Below are 22,382 nucleotides of genomic sequence, written 5' to 3' on the forward strand. Positions count from 1 at the left end.
TATATACACATGTCCTCAGTGTATATACAGTATACAGTGTACACGTCCTCATTATATATATGCATATGTATGTCCTTATTATACATATACACATTCTCAGTGTATAAATAGTATAAACTGCTGCATATTTGTGGAGCTGAGTGGAGTGTTTTGCAGAGCAATCACTTGGTTGCAGGCAGGGAATTTAATTTTATCTTGTGAAATCAGAAGCAACTTGAACCAGAAAAGGTTGAAGGTGTGAGTGGAGAAACAGTTCTCTTTTTACAGAGAATTGATGCACTGGGCTGGCTATTTTCCCCAGGGGTCAGGCCATGACAAACTGGGTTTTCAGTTAGACGTATGTAGCCCTAGGGTAGCACAGACTTTGGAGACTTGTCATATATTTCTCAGGAGCAGTTCCCATGTGACACTGTGTCCAACACTCCTTTCCCCCTTCCTGAGTTTGACAGGAGAGTCAGTGGTCAAGGAGCTGGCCTGGGGTGCTAGGAAGGAGAGAGCATCAGAGTAGATACCCAGAGTTTTTGTCCCACTCCCTCATCACTGGTGTTCCACACGTATACTCCTTTGGCTCGGTGGCCTCTGGCACAGTGGGTTGTCACCAGCATTGTACAGAGTACTGAGAGAATCCTGCCTACTCCAAGTACAGCCCCCATTACCAGTGGCCTTAGCAGTTCAGTCCAGCTGGAGACACGTGCAGGCAGGGATGGTGGCCCCAAGCTGAGGGCATGGCAGCATAGACTGTCACCTGCCCAGGCACTCAGATACCCTCTCCCAACTGCAGATCTGACTCTGGAGATGAGCAGTTTCCAACTATTTGCCGGGAAGCTCCAGACATGCACGGCTACTTCAGGGAGCCCCACTGCTTTGGGGAGCAGGAGTATTTCAGTGGTGAGGACTGCTGCGACGATGACAGCTCGCCATCCGGGAGCAGGTGACTGGGAGCAGGCATCAGGGAGCTCTGTGGCTCGGGCTCAGCTCAGGCTGGCCCAGGAGGTGACTGGGAGCAGGCACCAGGGAACTCTGTGGCTCGGGCTCAGCTCGGGCTGCCCCAGGGATGGAAATTCTCAGCACACCACTTGTCTTAGGCCTCCAGTTCCTAACCTTTCTTCAGTGCCCCTGCTCTCCATTTCAGCATTTCCATGAAGTTGATGATTGCCTTGCTCTCAGCTCATTCAGCTGTGTGTCCAAGGGAGGTGGGGGGAACTGCAGATGTGGATATGTCAGAGCCAAGAGACAGGCTTGTCAGTGAGAACAGTGCATGCATGTGTCTCATTCTCTTCTCTTGCCTTTCCACCTGCTAGGCATAACTGTAGCTACTACAACAGATACCCAGGCAGCAACTTGGATTTCGAGAGGCCTCGAGGCTACCATCATCCCCAAGGCTTCTTAGAGGACGATGAGTCACCCACCAGCTACGATTCTCGGAGATCTCCAAGGAGACGCCTACTACCTCCAACCCCAACATGTGAGGCCAGATCTTTTGCTTTGGGTGAAGCCTTCCAGAGAGCAGTGAGTGCTGCTCCCCTTCCCAACCCCCAGGTGAAGTGTGACAGTGTGGGTCTGCCATCCTCCCTGTCAGGGCCTCTGCTCGGTGGTCACATCGGCTTTCCTTTCCTTCTCATCTGTATGTCCTGTGAGGGTTTCAGCTCTTTGAGGATAGAGAGAGCTGGTGCGTGGCTCTGTAACATACATGACACCTGATAAAAGGGCTGTTAGTGTGCAAAGGAGCTCTGGTAGCGTAGTGGTTACGAATTGGGCTGCGAACCTTAAGGTCAGCGGTTCGAAACTACCAGCTGCTCTGCAGGAGAAAGATGAGGCTTTCTACTCCCGTAAGGATTTACACCCTCGGAAACCCTGTACAGGGTCGCTATGGGTTGGAACCGACTCGACGGCACTTAACAACAACAACAACAACAGTGTGCATTATTTTTGCCCTTGAGCCTGGACTCCATCTGAGAAGTAATCAAGATGTAGACTTCCGCTGTTAACTCCACAGACAGGGCAACTCAGAGCTGTGAAAGGGTGGGCTCTACTGGCCCTTGGTCCAGGACTCTGAGGAACCTATGGAAATTCTTGGGGTCCCTCTCTCCAATTACCAGGGTTCTTTTCATCCTTCATGTGTCCGTTTCTTTTCCTCTCTCTCTCTCTCATTTTTGCCTCAGGTCTTCCAGGACTCCCTGCTCACAGGACAGGTTGTGGCCTCTGAGGCAGCCCTCAGAACTCCAGTCAAGTTGCTTCTAGGATAGGTGCTTTCTGACCGCTCCTCCACCCAGTTTTTTTCTGCAGCTTTGTTGTAACCAGTGCCATCAGGAGACAGATCAGCCAAGGGAACAGCTCACAGCTGGCTGTAGAGAAAGAAATGCAGTGGGCCAACCTGCCTCTAGTGGGACACTTTGGCTTGGAGCATGTGGACATTTTGGTGATAGTTAATGACGATCCATTTCTGGTATCTATGAAGATTGAAATGCATCTTTGACCAGGACACTAATCAGTAACCAGAAGCAGCTGAGACTCACTGATTCCTGAGTCTGCCAGGATGCAGACACAGTAGAGTTGGGTGGTACCCAGGGCACTCTGCCTCAGTTGTCACAACAGTTGTCACAACTCTGCCGGCGAGTATTATCAGACCCATTTCCGTGGTTAATATTTAATCACTCTGCCCTAAACATATGCTGAATGCAGCGTCCCGCTCTCCATAAATACTGGATGAAGCATGTGCAGGGGAAGCCAGATGGCACCCTCTCACCTGTGAGGTTGCCACTGCCTTCCTTGGACCTTGGTTTTTGCTTATTAAGCTACCTACCCTTCCCAGGTGCTGCCCCAGTGATGGCGAGGAGCCTGAGCAGGCAGGCACAGCTGCTGTCTGTTTTTGTAAGGACTTTGCATTGCTGCCCATCAGCTCTGACCTTGGGCAGGGAAAATGTTAAGTGCCTCACCTACAGTGGGATCTCTTCCTCTTTGGGTGATTATTATGCAGTGCAAGTGAGACAATGGATGTACGTGGACCCAGTTCAGAAACAAAACAGCACTGCACAAATAAAGGAGACTATTGTGTTACATTTCCAGTGCTGAGCTTATAGCCTGTTCCCCCTAGTACACTGTGAAATGGGGCATCTCTGTGGTAGTAGGTGGGATTGCTTTTTGATGAAGACCACGTCTACTGCCCAGCTTTCTGTGTTCCATGTAGCCAAGTCATGGAGCCAGCTAGGAGGCCTCAGCACAGTGGGTACTGGACTGAGAGATCAGGACTGACTGGGTGTGTGTCTTTTGGGCATATGGCCAGCTAAGGCCTAAGCCTGGTCTTCACATGCTTCCTATTTCTGGAGTTCTGTGGAGACATTCCCAGGCTAATCCGAGATTTTCCAGTACAGGAATAAGGGACACGCAGGGGTTTGTTAAACTGCGGCACTGGAATACCCTGTGAGCCTAGAAAGCAGAGGTGATCACGTAAGGATCTGTTGTAATGACTCAGCCACTGCCTCCAAAACTAAAGATAGGTAAACCTTCCCCCACTCCAAGGGTGCTTCTGCAGTGCCAGGCTGCTGCTAGGAATGAGGGTCTCCAGGAGGAGAGGCTTCTGGCTGTTAGCAGAGGGGTCCAGAATTCAGACTAACCTACTAAGCTTCATGCACTATCAAGCTGAAACCTGAGGGTTTCTTGGCATTGTTCAGCTTGTTTAACCTCCTCAAAATGACTGTTAATAGGCCCACGATTTCCTTTTGTTGTTGTTTTGTCTTTAGTGCTAGCAAAGTTGGGTTTTCCCAACAAAATTATGTGCTAATTACTTGACTGAACTGATCAGGACAGGTAGCACATTTACTCCCTTTAAGACAAAGGTGGAAACACAGAAGCACTAGCAGGATGTTGCAGCCCCCAGACACGTAGGATGTCCAGATAAGGAAGTCGGGGAACATGTGTGGGATTCTAGAATGTCATCATGCTCCAGAACTGAAATGTTGGATTCCCCACAGGATTTAAGGCCAGGGGCTTCCACGTCAGAAAACCTTGACTTCTGTGTTCTCTTTAGCAACTCCTCCTGAGAAGAGGCACAGACAACATATAAAAGGGTAAAACAAAAACAAAACTGGAACATGTTTTAAAATGTGTGAGATGCTTAAAAACATGCCTCTGTTGGGCTTTTTCTCTTTCACTCTCCTCTCCCAAAGTGTTGAGGCCTCACAGAATTCTTTTTCTGGAACATATTTCTTGCTTCTCTCTGAGGTTCCTGCTGAATGCCCAGTCCATTCGCCCCGATTCCTGAGTGGCCCAGTGTGCTGAGGGAGAACTTGTTCCACTCTGAACACTGTGCTTTGACTTCCTAGCCCACCGGAGATCCTCCTTCAACTTTGAGTGCCTGCGTAGGCAGAGCAGCCAGGAGGAGGTCCCGCCTTCACCCACCTTCCCCCACCGCACGGCTCTGCCTCTGCACCTGATGCAGCAACAGGTGAGTCAGCCCCCCCTCACCCTGACCCCACAGGCCCAGGTCTTCAGCTACCAGCTCCAGATGGGAAGGAGAGAATCTCTACATGCAACCTAGTTTAACCTTTGTAACAACTGTGCCACAGAGATACTATCACAACTTGTACAGATGAACACAGCAGAGAGTGTGTATAATGTAGCCGAGCTCATGCTAGAGGTGAGTGACCGAGCAGCTGCAGCTGCCAACACTGGGTGAAACAGTGGTTTTCCTCTCAGTCCTCTTCAGCACTGAAGCCAGAGCCCCGTACAGCACAAGTCAGGGAGTGGTGGCTGCCAGACTGATTCTTACGCCCATGCTGCCTTTTTAGTTGCTTCAAGAGGTTGTTCCTTCATGCGCCCTTTGTGGGCAGTGCCTTGTGGTCATGAGGGTGAGTGGCCCTCCCACCCTACCTATAGGAAAAGTGGAGACCTGCTGACAGTGAAGGCTGGATGGCAGTATGACCTGGGTCCGGAGGGTTGGGACCAGGACTTACTCACCAGGTCTTGGCCTCAAGGGCAAGAATAGGACACTTCCTTCTGAAAATAGCACATCAGAGATGCTGTCTGTGTGTGTGTGTGGGGGGGGGGGATACAGTGGGGTATTCCATTGCAGAAGGAGCACCCAGTCTGTAAGTATTACAGGGACAGGCCTCCTGAGCACATGAACACATGGTGCCATTTCAGAGTTCCTCATGTCTCTCGGGCAGCTTCTTAATGCTTTGCCAATAATTTGTAAAATAATTTTTATATTGTGGTAAAGTGTGCTGGTAGTGACAGCTGTGTGTCAGTTCCGACTCACAGTGACCATGTATAGGGTTTCCAAGGCTGTAAATCTTTACAGGAGCAGAAAGTCTCACCTTCCTCCCATAGAACAGATGGTAGATCTTGTGGTTGGCACCCCAACTCATAACCCCTGTGCTGCCAGGGCTCCTTGTGGTACCACTGAAACAATTTTCAAATATGCATTTCAGCCACATTCAGTGCGTTCACCGTCGCACAGTCATAGCCACTGTCCATTTCCACAAGGTTGTCATCGCTTGACAGTAACTCCGTGCCCCTTTCAGCCACTCCCCATCTGGTCCCCAGCCCAATGACCACCATTCTACTTCCCTTCTCTATGAATTTGCCTATTCTTGATACCTCATTTCTACGTGGAATAATATATTTGTCCTTTTGTGACTGATGTGTTTTATTCAGCATGATGATTTCAAGGTTCATCCATGCTGTAAGCATGTGCCAGGACTTTATTCCTCTATGGCTGAGCAGTATTCTGTTGTATGGACTACATTTCCTTATCCACCGATGAGCATTTTGGCTGTTTCCCCCTTTTGGCTATTGTGAATAGTGCAGCAGAGAACATTGGTGTACAAGTTATCTATTTGAGCTCTTGATTTTCTTTTGGGTATACACCTAGGAATCAAATCACTGAGTCACATGGCAATTCTCTGCTTAACATTTGTGCAGCCATCAAACTGTTTCCACACAGGTGCACCATTTTACATTCCCACCAGCGACCGGTTAGGGTTCCAGTTTTTCATATCCTCGCCAGCTCTTTTCTTTCTGCTTCTTATAGCCATCATGTGAGTGAAATGATATCTCACGATGGTTTTTATTTGCATTTCCTGCTGTGGCACTGTAGGATCAGCATTGGATAACTACAAGGTTGGCGGTTCAAATCCACCAGCCGCTCCATGGAAGCCATATACAGACTCAGTATGAGTCAGAATTGACTCGATGGCACTTAACAATGACTAATGAGGGGAGCACAGTGGCTCTGTAGGGTAAACACTGGACTACAAATCACAAGATCAGTGGTTGGAACCCATCAACTGCTCCATGGGAGAAAGATGAGACTTCATGCTTCCTTAAAAATGTATAGCCTCAGAAATCCTATACAGGGTTGCTATGAGTGGGAAGTGACTCAGTGGCACTTAACAATGATTAAAGATGTTAAGCATTTTCCCTTCACTTCTTATGTTCTTAACATACAAGGACAAACCTTTGGAAGGTCTAGGTCATCAAAGGCAGTCCATCAAGTAGGCATAGAGAAAGATGCCCTTTCCTTCCCTGCTCCAGCCTAGCTAGACCACATCTTGATTTCTGAACTACCTCCGTGGGGCCACTGGCCTCAGCTGCTGACCAGACCAGACCTTGTTGTCCCTTTCTGCAGAATCCATAGGTGAATTTCTAGGCAGAAACAGTAGGCCTTGCACCCAGAGTGTTTAGAATGCACACAATGCTGGTTGTGTGATGAATTAAAATAGAGTAAAAGGAACCAGCTGTGTTTTCCTATGTGTTTTTGGACTTGTTAGTTTTCCCTGAATGTGCTTACATATTTAAACTGGGTAGTAGTATTACCATACTTCACAGCTTGAATGTTTCCTCTGACTCTTCATCATTCTGAAGCAATTTCATGAATCAGCAACAGATCCCTACTCGGGAACAGTTGTATGAAGTGTAGTGTGGATTTGGGGGAAAACAGTCAGCTAGAAAGCCAGCTGTTTACTGCCAGTTAATCTCATCTCCAGAGTGCTCATGTCACTGAAGCCCTGATCTGCACTAACCCTATAAATCAGCACATCATGCTTGGTCTGTTTTAAGGAAGCATCAGGGCTGGATGTGGGAGGCGCTTAATCTTTCCACCCTTTCTTCTCTCTTCAGATCATGGCAGTTGCAGGTCTAGATTCGAGTAAGGCCCAGAAATACTCACCGAGCCATTCAACTCGGTCATGGGCCACTCCTCCGGCAACCCCTCCCTACCAGGACTGGACACCCTGCTACACCCCCCTGATCCAGGTCGAACGCTCAGAGTCTCTGGACCAAGTCAATGGCAGTCTGCCATCCCTGCATCGCAGCTCCTGGTACACAGATGAGCCTGATATCTCCTATCGGACTTTCACGCCTGCCAGCCTGACTGTCCCCAGCAGCTTTCGGAACAAAAACAGTGACAAGCAGAGAAGTGCAGACAGCCTGGTGGAGGCAGTGAGTATGGCTCTTGGCACAGTAGGGTAGACTCTGTGGAACAGCACAGGGGCATCATAGAGTACCACATACTGCAGGAGAGGAGTAATGGGTAGGGGGTGAGTGGGCTCTGGACCAAGGCTCCCACTTAGCAGCATGAATGCAGACCATCCAAAAGAGGAAAAGCCATACAGATGAGTATTACTTATAACATGAATATCAAAATGGGCACCTACTTTTAAATTTCATAAATTGCTTCATGTTTGGGGTACCTGGTATGGCACTGTAGGATGAGCACTAGATTGCTAACCACAAGGTTGGCCATTCAAAACCCACCAGCTATACCGTGGAAACCCTACACAGGGTCACTATGAGTTGGAACCAACTTGATGGCACTTAACAATAGCATCATTTGAAGAAACCTTGATGACACACTGGTTAAGCACTTGGCTGCTAACCCATAGGTCAATGGTTTGAACTTACTAGCCCCACATGAAAGATGTGGCATTCTGCTTCCATAACAGTTTACAGCCTTAGCAACTCTGTGGAGCAGTTCTACTCTGCGTTTTCTCCCTTTTCTTTTGTTAGATTTGCCAATTGTTTTATTTTGTTAATCCTTTCAAAGAACCAGCTTCTTGCCTTGTTGCATGTTTGTATTGTATTTCATTTATTTCTACTTTAATCTATTTTATTTCTTTTCTTCTGATGACTGCAGGCTTACTTTACTGGTCCTTTTCTAATTGTTGGAGCTGTTGTATTAATGTGTTAGTTTTGGTTCTTTCTTCTTTTTGGATGTGTTTATTGCTATGAATTGTCCTCAATGACTGCTTTTGCTGTGTCCCAAAAGTTTTGGCATGTTGTGTTTTCGTTTTCAATTTATCTCATTGTTTTTTGTTTATTCTATTACCCAGTAGCTTTCAAGCAGAGTGTTATTGAGTTTCCATGTATTTGATTTTAATTCCTTGATCTTTCTATTATTGACTTATAATTTTATAGCATTGTGAGCTGAGAGAATGCTTTGTAGTATTTTCATGTTTTTTAATTTATTGAGACTTTTTTTGTGGACTAACACAAAAAATGTTCCATATGCACTGAAAAAGAATGTGTGTTGTGCTGCTGTTGGGTTGAATACTCTGTAGAAATCTGTGAGATCAAGTTGATTGATTGTAGAGTTGTCTATTTCTTTCTTCAGTTCTATTAGGATTTATGTATTTTGAGGTTCTTTCATGGGGAGCATTGGTATTTATTATAGTTATGTCCCTCTAATGATGAGATCATGTCTTTGTCTCTTTTGCTGGTTTTTGCCTTAAAGTTTGTTGTATCAAAGATTAATATTGCCACTTCTGCTCATTTCTTATTACAAGTTGCTTGATATATTTTTTCCATCCTTTAATTTTTAACCTATTTTTGCCCTTGTGTGTGTGTCTCTTATAGACAGCATATTGAAGGATCCTGTTTCCTTATCCAATCTGCCCCTCTCTCTGTCTTGGCAGGTGCATTTAATCCATTGACATTCAGTGTAATTATAGATAGGTATGAATTCATTGCATTCATTTTGCTGGGGGTGTGTGTGTGTGTGTATGGTGCTGCTGGTTTCTTTGTTCTGCATACTTGCATGTGTTTAGTTCATTTTTGTGTGCTTTTCCTTGTCAATTTCTTTATAGTGTTAATGTTTATAAAATCTTCACAAATTTTCCTTTTCTTGATTTGATGTGTATTAAGTTTCTGTTGGATTACCCAGTACTTTGTTAATTTCTTCCCCATTTTAGGACAATCTGTGTTGTCTTGAAGTCTACTTGACCTCCTCACAACCTGGAACTCTGTAACTATACACTTTCCTCCCTTTATTTTGCTAGTTGTCCTGTTCATGGACATTCCATATTCCTTATTTTCAGTTCTGTAGTTTTGCTCTTTTCTGGACTCTTCCATATGTGGACTGAATTTTAGGTGGTGTTGCCATGTATGTCAATCTCTGGTTGTTGTCTGCTCTTGTTGGTTCAGCCCAAAGAACCCCTTTTAGTGTATTTTGGAGAGGTGGCTTGGCTTTCGCGAAGTATTTTGTTTCTCCAGAAATGTTATAATTTTGCAGTCATACTTGATGAACAGCTTTGCTGATTATATGATTCTTGGTTGGTAGCTTTTTTATTCCTTCAGAGTTTTGTATAGGTGTCCCTATTGACTTCTTGCCTGATGAGAAGTGATAGCTATATCTTACTGGTTTTCCTTTGTAGGTAACATTTCGTTTTTCCAGAGCTGCTTTCGGGATTCTTTCCTTGTCTTTGATTGTGGAGAGCTTGATTATGTCTTGGTGATTTTCTTTTGGGGCCTATCCAGCTTCTTGAACTCTCATCTTCACATCTTTCATGATGTTGGGCAAACTTTCTTCCAGGAGCTCTTTAACTATATTCTCTGTGGTTTTGTTTCTTCCTGTTCTGGAATTCCAGTCATCCATAAGTTATTCTTCTTCATGTTGTCCCACATGAATCATAAGCTTTCTCCAGATTTTCTCATTCTTTTTTCTGATTTTTCTATTTTACTAGTATTGAGATGTATCTTTAAGCTCGCTAATTCTGGCTTTTGTTAATCCAGTTCTAATTCCTTTGCTCTTTCAGTGTAGTCTATTTTTAATATCTTAGTATTAATCAACTGGATATCTGTTTGCAGGTTTTGTTTTGTCTCCAATGCTGTATCTATTTAGTGGTTTCTCTGATGCTATTCTGAATTCTTCTGTGTTTTCCTTGACCTTCCTGTGAATCATTTGAATGTACCTCATTATCAGTCTCCTGAATTATTTTCAGGTACTTCCAGTGCCTCTACTTCCTCAAAAGGTCTTGTCTCTTGGTGGTTTGTTTGAACTACTCAGTCTGGTTTCTTCATGTGAACAGAAATTTTTTGCTGCTTTTTGGAATTGCTGTGTTGGATTTGTATTAAGTTAATGAACGTACGCTGGTGTATTCTTAAGTACTCACCAGTTGTCTTCTGGTGGGTGTGATCAGGAGATGAGCTTCTCTGTTCACTGTTTATACAGTTCATTTCAGAGTGGATTTAGCAGATGTAGGTTGCTCTGGTGTATAGTAGCTGGTATTGACTCTTTCCCAATTGGTGGGGTTGTAGAGGCTATGGCAGAGAATATACTTATCATGTATGAGGCTGTAGCATGGCTGTATGGCCACAGTTTGTTTCTGTGAGTCACAGGCAGGCTTCTGCAATGGGAATGCTTTCTTGTTTCTCAATCCACTCACACCCATTCAAAATGGCTCTGGAGCAGTTCTGCTCTGTCCTATGGGGTCACAATGAGTCGGAATCAACTCATAGTGACCCCATGTAACAAAGTAGAATTTCCCTATAGGGTTTCCTAATCTGTAATCCTCAGGAAAGAAGATCATTCGGTCTTTTCTCTTGCAAAACTGCTGGGTGAGTTCAACCACTGGCCTTTGCATTAGCTGCCAAGCACTTAACCATTGCACCTCAAGGGCAAATGATGTTAAGTTTCTACTAAAAGATTATTTTCTGCAGTGGGTTTCACTCTTGTTGGGAATTACGTAGGTTCTGAGCTTTAGGGCATCTTCAAAGTCAAAACCATTTATAGCATGCACTTATCATGTATGAGGTCTGGCAAACATGATTGGGTTCAGTCCCAGAAGCACATAGTGCAGTTAATGCTGGGGTTGGCTTTTCACTCATTTGCATGCAAAGCACTGATGTCATTCATGTTCCTTCCTTTATAGGTCCTTATATCTGAAGGCTTAGGACGGTACGCAAGGGACCCAAAATTTGTGTCAGCAACAAAACATGAAATCGCTGATGCTTGTGACCTCACCATTGATGAGATGGAGAGTGCGGCCAGCCACCTGCTTAACGGGAATGCGGGTCCCCGGGCCAATGGGGATGTGGGTCCCCTCTCACACCAGCAGGACTGTGAGCTACAAGACTTTGGTCCTGGCTACAGTGACGAAGAGCCAGACCCTGGCAGATACGAGGAGGACCTAGCAGATGAAATGATATGCATCACCACCTTGTAGCACCTAGTGAGTGGGACAGACTGGCTCTAGCCACAGGTGGGGCTGAGGAGGGCCAGCGGGAAAAGTGCCTCATAGTTAGGAGAGTTTAGGCACTAGTTTGAAGTTCATATTCACTTAGACTTTTGTACAAGTGACGTCATGCCTCAAGGAAGCCATAAACCTGGTAGGGAACAGGTGCTGAGTGGCCAAGCACAGCAGTGCGCCGTGTAATCAGCCCCTACTTTGGCTGCCCCTCATGAGACCCTTGTGGGAAACAGCAGGTCCAGCCCACACAGAGGACAGGTGAGGAAGGCAGACAAGCATGGCTGTCTGTCCAGGTGTACAGTGCTGTGGAGTCTGCATCACAGCATACAAATGGGCACTCACGCACGCATGCACACAGGCCCACCTGCCGATAGGCACAGTAGGGAAGGTTAAAGGTGATGACGATCACCACCCCTGTGTCATTACCTCAGCCATCAGTCTAGCATATCAGACATTCATTGGCCCAACATATCCATTTAAAAAATCCTTCCCCCAATACACTGCTTCCCGGGTCCTGTTTAGCTCTTCTGAATACAGCGTGTATGTCAGAATCTACCTACCAGCGTCATTACAAGGGGGAAGTAAGACCTTACAAACCAGGTGTTCTGTTCTGTGACATCAGTTTACATAAGAAAAGATCATTCAGATGGTCAGTTTCTGAGTCATGTTAAGGGCAACTGTAAAACTGGAATGACAATGCACTTGCAACCAGGTAAACTTAGATACGCTAGTTTGTTTTAAAATTATAGATTTACTGTATATGACTTGTAATATACTATCATTTGTATTTGTAAAGAGATGGTCTATATTTTGTAATTATTGTACCGTATTTGAACTGCAGCAATATCCACGGGTCCTAATAATTGTAGTTCCCCACTGAAATCTAGAAGTCATCTGTATTTTTACTTGGGCTATACAGAAGTAGAGGAAATAGAGCCAGCTCTCATTTACTCAATGAAAATCATTTGAGGATAAAATTTTGAGTTCGAAAGAACTTGGCACTACAGAGATTTTTCTAAAATATTTTGAGTCACTATCAATCTTTCTTTACACATGATATACCAGATGACTATTTGTAGTCCTTCTATTTGGGCAAGAGTTTGAGTTCTATGATTTGATATTATACTTTTAGATTTATTATGTATGGATTACAACTTTTTTTTTTTTTTTTTAAGCTTTAACCTTTTGATAAATTAATTTCAGAATAGGTCAAGCTGGTTACTTTGACCCTGTGGTATTCAGTTTTGGTATCTCAGCTGCCCATGTAGGATACTTTTGCATCTCTGGTGCAGAAATAATTGCACAGGTGAATGAAGTAAGTCTGCTTGTGTTCCCCAGGGAGAACTAGCAATGCTGCTTATCTAACAAGGGGTGGAGGAACAGAATGAGCAAACATGATGCTCTACAGGATTAGAATGTCCGGGTCTGTGCAAATCGTATTGTTGCCTTTTGACAAAATGTTTGCTGTACTGTGTGTTCTTGTTGAGGGCTTTTATATGCAAATGATGAGGGCTGCTGTTTCCATTAGAATGCACTCACTCTGATTGTAAGTCGTGATGAAAACCCACTTTGGGGTAATTAGTACCGTCTAGGCTTCCTTTTCTGTTAAATAACATTTTGCTGTCTTAGTCATGTTCCCTTTGGCAGGGATTACCTGCACTCAGAAAGACAGGTAGCAATTTTGGGTTCAAATTTTTAACTATTACATAACTTGTTTATTAAGGATTTTTTTGAGTTTTTTTTTTTTTTTTTTGTAAATAACACTTTGTTATGAAGACCTTACAAACCTCTTCTTAAGACATTCTTATTCTAGCTCCAGGCAAAAACACTTCAAGGTTTGTAAATGACTGTTTCCTGACGTAAATCCTTTTTTAAAAATTAAAATGCAAAATGTTCTTCAGAATAAACTGTGTAATAATTTTATTATACTTGCGAGCTCTCCTTGCAAGAAGCTGGCTTTTTGCCACCTGGAGCGTCCACAGGGGCTCTCTGTGAGGGCCGTTCTGTAATGTCTTCTTATCCTTGGGGTTCCTTTGACACCAATATTGTCACACCAGCTGTAGAGAGCACTGGTTCTCCTGAAGGGCTAACCCCCCGCCAACCTCGTCTTGGACTCTGTGTGGCTCAACGCTGTCAGGCCGGAATCTGTTTACAGTCATCGTCTTTTCCAAAGTCAGCACTTGAAAGCTGGCTTTTTTTTTTTAACAGGTAGCACCATCCCTGCTATGCCTCTTTGGAGCCTGACTTCAACCTCTCATGTAATTATTAAATGTTACTTTGAAAGAAAAATGTCAAGTTGTAAAGGATATAATTTTTTCTTTGCTTTAGGAAAGTTTTCAAGATTAACTCCCTCTTTCCTTTTGGTTTCTCCTCCTTTACCTGCCCTCTCCATCTGAAATCATTTTGATGTGTCCACAGTGACAGTATAGTTGTTTACCTATCTTGTGTTTCTCATATCACAAAACAGAAACTAAGCCACGAGTAGCTGTCATTCGGCAGGGAGCACATCAACAGGAATCATCTCTGACCAGTGCACTGACTCCAGTTTCTGTGAGACTACAGGAGCTCCGCAGGTCCAGGCAGTGTTTTCTAGCCATAGTCTAAGGTGTCCCAGAACCAGCTGCAGCCCAGGGAGGTGGGCAAGTGAGGCGCCAGAAGCATCTCAATGGCCACGTGGTCTGTACTTGTTGGTGAGTCTGAACTGACCCAAGGTTGTGAAGGAAACCAGAGCAGCTGCCAAGTGAGTTTATTTCATGTTTATTTTTTAATCCTAAGAGTCTTTGCCAATTGCTTGTTTGTTTGTTTTTCCTGTAGAGTTTTTTAATGTTATGATGGATAGTTGGTTTATTTTAAACACCAATTACTATAACGGCTGGTCAGGCATGGTGTTTCCTTTTCAGACTCCTACCATCAACATACAGGCTCCAACTATGCTTTCCTTTGTCAAAAAGCTTGTCTTGAAAACCTGTTTCTTCTCCTCCTCCTCTACTGGCAGCTAGGAGGCAGGAGAGCAAGGAATGGTCCTGGGCACCAGGCTGAGAGATGAGCTGAGGGTGTCCTGTGGGAACAATGGTAGGAAACAGTGCCTGTGTCACATGACAGGGCCCGTGGGGATAATGGGCATGTTTTTCTGATTTTTCTCAAGAGTGTTACTGTGTCTGATGTTAACTTGGTTTATCAGTGGAAATACGCATAGCCTTTGGGATGAATAGTAGTATGGTTTGGCTAGCGAAAAGAATCCACTGGAATTCTATCAGCCTATGATGCTGTAAGTTATGTATAAAGTTATAAATAAAGCAATAAGGTTGTAAGTTAAGGCACCTGCAGCTTCCACTTACAGGAATTGCCATTTGCAGATGCTTCCAGCCACCAACGCAGCGACTCCATCCAGAAGAAGGTTCTGGTGACATAGCTGAAATGCAGGCTTCTTCAGAGAACTCAGATGCTCCCCAAAGTGCTCCAGCCACCAGGCACACAAGTTTCTGGTAAGCACAAGGTACTCTTCCATCTCTTAAGCACTGCAGGCATTTTGCTCTTCACGAGCCTGAGTGCTACTGGCCCCCAGCTTTGTAGTTCCTGCTTCAGGCACAGTCCTCTCAACACTTCTCTCACACTCGGCTTTCTGTCAACAGCCTCTTTGTGAGGTGGACGGGCCCTTCATGGCAGGGTAATGTTTGGGCAGCAGTCATTATGACCCACCCTAGAGATCCATGGGAAGAATTGTTTTAAATCAGAACTCTGTTGTCTGAACCCCCACAGTGCAGCATCCACTGCTGACTTCTGTAGGCTCTGGGTAGAGGACACTCATGGTTCTTTCTCCGGAGACATATTTGTATTTCCATGTTTGGCTAAATCATGAGATCTGATAGATGGAATACGCCTCAAGTTTGGAGGTGAGCAGGTAATACACGCGATGTCTCATTTCATCAGGCGTACTCTGCATATCTTAAACATACAGCCAGTGCATCTCATCAGCACTAAGAGGCTGAGTGCAGGAAGTACCCAGAGATATGCCTGCACCAGAGACAGTAGGGAGAGATTGACCACAGTCACAGTCAGGCCTGAGCACACCTTTTAGACACAGAACTTTTCACTTCTGACTTCAACGGGTCCTTTCTGGCAGGAGGATGATCCTGGCCCTCAGCGTTGGAACAGGCATTCCAGCTCCTCTACTCTCCTTCATGTCCACAGGCCACCCTAGCCTGAGAGGCCTGACTGCCATAACTGTTGCTAACAGGAAGGAAGGGCTCCTCTCTAGGAGAAATGAATCTCTTGGAACAGAAGAATAAAGCAAGATACAGGTAAAATTTAAGAGATGCTTAAAATTTCAAACAGAAAGAGGTTTCTCAGACGCTGAAGTTGTTAGCTACCAGTTCTCCACGTCATTTGCAAGCCACTTTAATCTACTCTGATCCTAGGGAAGCCTAGAGTCTCCCCATTTTCCCCTCTGCTTATTTCAAGCCCAGGATAAGCTACTAGATAGATGGCAATACTTTCCTTCCATCCGTAGTTGGTGGATCTGTACATGGGAACTTCAAAAAGTTCCTGAAAAAGTGGAATTAAAAGATAATGGAATTTCTCCACAAACTTTTGAAGCCCCCTTGTATATCTTCAGGAAAAAATGAATGCAAAATGCATTTAGTTTTCATTACCTTGTAAGAACAACCTATAAGGCAACTTAGTTTAAAAAAATAGGTAACTGGATTACAGTACTGAATTTTAAGAAGTTAAAGATCAAAGAGCTGTTTTAAATGCTGCTTGTATCTATTTTTTCTTCAAAAAAAAATTCAACCTTTGGCCAGTTTATTTTTCTTTCATTCAGTTGTTATTTTTACAGATCCAGGGTTTCACTAAGCACCATCCTGGTCTGTTCCCATGGACGCCAGAGAATAGGAACTGCACAGGCCTGCTGTGGCTGAGTCATCGCCCAAGACAGGACAGAAGTTTGGGTATGAAGTGGGGTCGAGTCTGGGTTTCTGTGTTTCCTAGCTAACAGAAAGATACCTTTCATCATGAAACATACGGTAGTAAAACTAAAGTGGCATGCCCTTCAGACTTTCCTCCCCTGGAACCAGGTCCAGAAATCGCCCCATGGGGGCTGCCTGTGTTGAAGGAGAACCAGAACCCCCCTCCCCCTTGCCCCCGAGTGACCTGGCAGAGCACCAGTTCCCACTAGGGGAGGCCTAGACTTTTATGCAAACCTGGGCCACGACCTGACTCCTGAGCTCCGCTTCCATCTGAAAAACGAAAAGCCTGAGCTCAGTGAGTCTGCTTCTTGGGAACACTGGCCTCTGCAGAGCACCACGTGAATAGAAGACATAATGGGAGTTAGTCCAACCCTCCGTTATCCTGTCCCTCCTGGAGGCAGGAAGCACCCACATTGAAGTACAGGAGAACTTGATTCACTGACCAACACTGCTCTCATTTCCTTAAAATGTATCCAGTTCTCAGTCTGAGTGGGGACCACAGAGTCCTAATGTTCTAGACAGTTCCAGGAAAACAGCATTTTGAGGATGGACCAACACTGGCTTTGTCTTGGGGCTTCTCCGGTCATCCTCCGGGCAGTAACTGCCTTAACGCTGGGTGGCCAGGGTCCTAGGCTTGTAGACGGGGACATCCTTGTCAAAGAGTGCAGGCTGCCCCCTAATCAGGTCAGCTGCTTTCTCTGCGATCATGATCGTGGGGGCGTTCAGGTTGCCACTGACCACACTGGGCATGATGGAGGCATCAACAACCCTCAGGTTTTCAACCCCGAGGACTCGGGTCTGTGGATCCACCACGGCCATGGGGTCGGAGGGCTGGCCCATCTTACAGGTGCACGAGGGGTGGTAAGCGCTGTCCGATTTCGCTCGCACAAAGGCGTCTATCTCTTTGTCTGATTGCACGTGGCCTCCTGGCTGGAGTTCCTTCCCTCGGAATGGATCCAGGGCTTTCTGTGCAAAAATTTCTCTGGACAACTTCACACACAGACGTAAATCCTTAATGTCGGCTTCTGTCAAGGAGAAGACACAGGTAAGACCACTTTCTTTCACCATACTGGAAAACTCGTGGCATGGGAGTCTCAGTAAGCTGCCCGAGGGGACACAGTTAAGGGACAAAGAGGCCAAGCTGCCAGGGTACTTGTCTCTCACCCATGGACATTCAGACTGCTACTGAGGCACATAGACACAAGTCTGCAATAGGTTTAAGTCAGCGACTGGTTTTCCCCACCTTAAACAGGGACACGAGTACACATCCACAAGTCACACTGGGTCCAGAGGTGCCGGGCCAACTGCCAAACCTGCCCAAAGCAGAGTTCTTATTTTTGCTGTATGCAAAGAGGCAATCCAGGGGCCTGATAACCCTGTTAAAAAATGCTCAGAGCAACTGGAGAAAACTGTGAAGCGAGTCACATGCACATGGCTGTGACTTCTGTAGATTGTTGTGGAAGGTACAACTCTCTGTGTGAAGTGGTGCCCTGAGGTTACTTCCGGTGGATAGGACAGCACAGAGCAACAAACCGAGGATGACTTGGCGACAAATAGGAAGCCCATAAGGAATGGCCAGGGGCAGACACAGGAGGCTGGTGAGTTACCTGTGGACAAGTAGTTGGGTTGGATCACAGGGTGGTCCCGGGGGTTGGCGCTTCTCAGTTTTAGCCAGCCCACACTTGTGCTCCGCATAGTCCCCACATGCACCTGAAGAAACCAGAGACATCAGTAGTTACCTACGTTTCCTGCAGGATGAGATTCTACATCCTAAGTCAGTTAGGAGCAGGTATGTTCTAGCATCTGCATCTTACCCACCTGCCTCATGGATAAGAGCTGCCTTCATGACTGCCTAGAACGAAGGAATTGTTCCCTCTTTTTGCCTGCACACCTGTTCATTTGAAACTTTGGGGCTGACAGTTTGGGGCAACCTGTCCATTTCGGGTGCTCAGGACCTGGGCCAGGTCAGGGTCTAACCTTCCCAATGTGCCACACAGGCTTATACACTTCTCCCTTTCCATCCCCCTCCCCCCACCCAGACAAGCTGCTGGGCCCACCACTCTGAGGGTCCTATGTGCTGGAAGAATTTGTCCTGGTGAGAGGATGAGAACAGTGGGAAGAAAGAGCCTTCTGGAGCTGAGATGCCTGCTCACCTGGTAAGCCTCCTGCTGGGTAGGTACCCGCCCATGGTCAATCACTTGAGAAGGCAGGAAATGGAACTGGATGTCGGGATGAGGAACCCCAGGCTGGCTCCGGATGAACCCACCGGTTTCTAGATGTGCAGTGGCGCCATCCCCTGAGGACCAAAAGCAGACAAGTGTAACAGTTCATTTTGTTTGTCAACGTGATGCCAGTGTTTTGGCCACACACGAGACTGCTAACCTTTAGTTGGCAGTTTGAACCCACTAGCCAATCTTGGAAACCCTTCACAGGGTCATTATGAGTCAGAACCAACTCAAAAGCATTTAATAGCATCAATGATACAATCAGTCGATTAATTGAAAGGGTGCGGTCTGTCTCCAGTCTAACTATTCTGGCAGAACTTGATGTCTCTACTGTGCTCTTCCTGCTGCCTAATCTACAGATCTTGGACCGAGGCTGCAGATTATCCTTTAAGTATAATCTCTCTCCCCCTCCCTCCCATATAGGTGGAGAACATTCAGATTTGTAGGTTTGTTCTTAATCCTTGGCAGTCTCTTTTTGAGGGTGGGCAAGGATTTGTAGGAAGGACGAGAGCGGCATCACAGGGAACAGAATAGAGAAGGGTCATTCTCACTCATGAGGAGATATAGTTGGACACCTCAATCGGGTTTCTGTCAGGATCTCGGAAATAGATGGACATAATGGGCCCTTCAGCCCCCGTTCTGGGCACTGGACCTTCCTCAATGGAGACATCACAAGACTTGAGGAGCTGGATCATTTCCTCCAAAGGCATCTCTGTGATTAGGCATATGTCCAGGGAGCCAGGAACTGGATGAGCAGCTTTGGGCTTAAATTCCTTCCCCACCTCATTTCTGGATTCCAAAATACAAAGCTTTCCAGTTTCCCTTGAAAGTCATGGCCTCCATGCCCAGGATCTTAGAATAAAACATGGTAGTGTCTTTGATGCTCTTCACTGTCATCACAATGTGGGCATGTCTATGAATAAGACACGGGGGAGGAGTCTGACTGCTATCTCTCCATGATGTGTGCCAGGTTTGATGCCATGTGTTGAGGATACAACAGGGGAGATAATAAATCTGCTCCTCTTCTAGCGCTCAGAATCTAGTGGGTAAATTCTTTTAACGATAATGGTCCTATGCAATATTTCTCCTTTTGTGACTGACTAATTTCACTCAGCATAATATCCTCAAGGTTCACCCATGTTATGCGGTGGCTTTCAGCTTCCTTGGTCCCATTATATTTTAATACCATTTTTCAACGACCTTTTTGAAGTCCCCTCATATATATAAATCAGAAAATCAAACACACTGCTATTGAGTTGATTTCAACTCACAGTAGCCCGAGACAGTACAGCCTCTGCTTTCTCCTGCAGAGGGCTTAAACCACCAACCTTGCAGTTAGCAGCCCAATGCCAGGCCCAATATTACAAGGGTGCCTTCATATATATATGTGCTAGTGGTGGTCATACACCATTGAGTTGGTGCAAACTCATAGTGACCAAGGGTTTCCAAGGCTCTAAATCTTTATGGGATCAGATGGCCTCATCTTTCTCCTGAGGAGTGGCCAGTGGATTCTAATTGCTCTCCTTGCGGATTAGCAGTCCTATCGTATTTTATCTCTTTACAATGACTACAACCCCCCTCCATGCATCATCATTTAACAGCATTTGCTTCTATTCCATTTGTTTTTGAATTCTGATGTACACAAAACCATTGAGGAATATATAATTATTTAACCAACCAAAGGGTACATTCTGCAAGCCAGCCTCCTAGCTGCCAACACACAGCCTTTCTCTTTCAAAGAGTCTAGGGACCTCAGCTGCTCTCTCTCTCTCTCCCTCTCCTTCTCCTCATCTCTGCCTCCATCTCTGATGTCACTGCTTTTCTGGATAGAGTACCATATTCCTTTCATGCTCTTCTCTTTTGATGGTCCTAGGGTCCGGTCCTCTGTTCCTGGACTGTTAAGATTAACTACTCCCCCCTTTATGTTATACTCGCAAATAGTCATAATAACAAGTACTTATTATTGAATGAACAGAATCCTATCCCCACCTCCTTTCACCAGATGCATCTAGACAAGACAAAAACTATTCAGTGGGGATTCTACCTTCCCCTTCTCACTCCGAAACTAAACTCCCTCTTGAAAACTTGTAAGCCAGTCGTTTAGTGCCTTTATAGCTACTACATCCATAAATACAGGTCAAATACATCAGTTAGATGCTTCACTTTAAGCTCTAACCCTCCATAGCTAGATGAATGTCCTTGGGCTCAGGAATTCCAACTCTCTCCAAATTTTGGACCAACTAGCCCTTCCTCTTATCTATCTCATCTCAAAGTTGACAGAAGTCTATGGAATGTCATTGAACTCAGCCCATATCTTCATTGCTGACTTTCCCCCACTTCCACTCACATGTAGACCAGTGAGGTCACCAACAAGGTTACATGCCTGCTCATTTGTTCCCTTTGAGTTTCAGTCTTTGAAAGGGGTTTGTACTAAAGGGACTTGATTGCTTGCCTTGATGGGTCCCCAGCAAACAGCTTGCTTTTTCTTGTAATAGCCAAACAGATTGCTGTTTTGTTTTTTCCTCCTGGTCTTTCTTTTAAGTAGTATCATCTGTTCCTCTAGGTACCCAGGCTGGCCTGCATGTCCTTTCAAGTGGTAATGTCCCACCTCAGAAGGTTCTGGATAGGGCTCAGGATTCCACCTAAGGTCATATACACTACAAAGTTTCTGCAAGAAGCCTATTTCACTAGACAAGTTCTAGAACCCTTTTAGGCATTCTAATCAGTTACAGGCTGAAGACGGTCTGACAAGCTTTCTGTAATCATGTTTCCCGATATTCCTTTTGATTCCACTGAAGTGTCTATTTTTAAAAGGTAGGCAAAGGAAATCAGTAGTCTTAAGACAGTCAAGCATCTTAACATTATTTACCTTCTTTGACTCATTCACACTATGCCCCAATCTCTGTATCACAGAAGCCTGTTCCAAGGTTGAGCATACCTGTTTCATTTAGCCCATGCAAACCTCCTGCCTGCATTCCCTTATCTACCTTGTTTTTCCATTCCCCTCCACCTTCATGTGTATTGCCATCCCCAACACCTGAACTATGATGTGTCTGTCTATTCCCTAACCTGTGCTTTACTGTCCCCTCCCTCCCACCCCAGTAACCAACTAAGAATTTTTTTCCTTTTTGTATAGTTATCTTTTGTTAGGCATTTACAGTAATGGTCTAACTGTAAATAATTCAGTATTTGTCCTTTTCTGGCTAATTTCACTCAACATAATGTCCTCAGAGTTCATCCATGTTATGTGGAGGTTTGCAGGTTCCTTGTTATTCTTCAAGGTAGTATAATAATCCATTGTGTGTATCTACCAGAGTTTGTTTACCCATTCTTCCACTGATGGGCACTTAGACGGTCTCTTTTTGCTACTGCAGTAAACATAGGTGTGGGTGTATCTAGTCATGTTCTGGCACAAACCATCTCCTCCCCATTCACTGCATTTTGGCCCTTTAACAAAGATCAGCTGGGTATATGTGGATGGTTTAATTTCTGGATTCTCAGTTAGGTTCCACTGATCTATGCATCACTGTACCAGTAATAGGCTGTTGACCACTGTTTTGACCACTGTAGCCATGTAATAAAATTAGAAATCGGGAAGTGAGATGTTTCCAAATTTGTTCTTCTTCTTAATCAGTGGTTTACTTCTCCTGTGTCTCTTTCCATTTAAACTTTGTAATCATTTTTTCCGTCTCTTAAAGAATGTTGTTGGAATCTAGATTGATATT

General features: G+C 45.2%; 2 protein-coding genes across 5 annotated transcripts in view; one reads left to right on the forward strand and one right to left on the reverse strand.

Annotated features, from left to right (window-relative positions):
- The window catches only part of CACNA1D (calcium channel, voltage-dependent, L type, alpha 1D subunit), a 452,582-nt gene extending 440,058 nt beyond the window's left edge, over positions 1 to 12,524 (forward strand). For 3 of the 4 annotated variants that reach the window (XM_006862051.1, XM_006862053.1, XM_006862050.1), the window contains 5 exons: positions 782 to 931; positions 1,302 to 1,465; positions 4,323 to 4,444; positions 7,120 to 7,440; positions 11,148 to 12,524. In XM_006862051.1, the coding sequence (XP_006862113.1) occupies positions 782 to 931; positions 1,302 to 1,465; positions 4,323 to 4,444; positions 7,120 to 7,440; positions 11,148 to 11,441 (1,051 nt within the window). In that variant the 3' untranslated portion in view covers positions 11,442 to 12,524. The remainder of the gene's footprint in view (positions 1 to 781; positions 932 to 1,301; positions 1,466 to 4,322; positions 4,445 to 7,119; positions 7,441 to 11,147) is intronic. The other variant, XM_006862052.1, reaches the window with a different exon arrangement.
- Positions 12,525 to 17,038: 4,514 nt separating this feature from the next.
- Positions 17,039 to 22,382, reverse strand: part of CHDH (choline dehydrogenase) — a 15,370-nt gene continuing 10,026 nt past the window's right edge. Inside the window, exons 5-7 of the mRNA XM_006862116.1 lie at positions 18,586 to 18,728; positions 18,040 to 18,142; positions 17,039 to 17,457 (exon numbers count right to left, since the gene is read on the reverse strand). Of these exons, the coding sequence (XP_006862178.1) occupies positions 17,039 to 17,457; positions 18,040 to 18,142; positions 18,586 to 18,728 (665 nt within the window). The remainder of the gene's footprint in view (positions 17,458 to 18,039; positions 18,143 to 18,585; positions 18,729 to 22,382) is intronic.

Source organism: Chrysochloris asiatica, unplaced genomic scaffold, assembly GCF_000296735.1.
Source record: "Chrysochloris asiatica unplaced genomic scaffold, ChrAsi1.0 scaffold00046, whole genome shotgun sequence".
Taxonomy (NCBI): Eukaryota; Metazoa; Chordata; class Mammalia; order Afrosoricida; family Chrysochloridae; genus Chrysochloris; species Chrysochloris asiatica.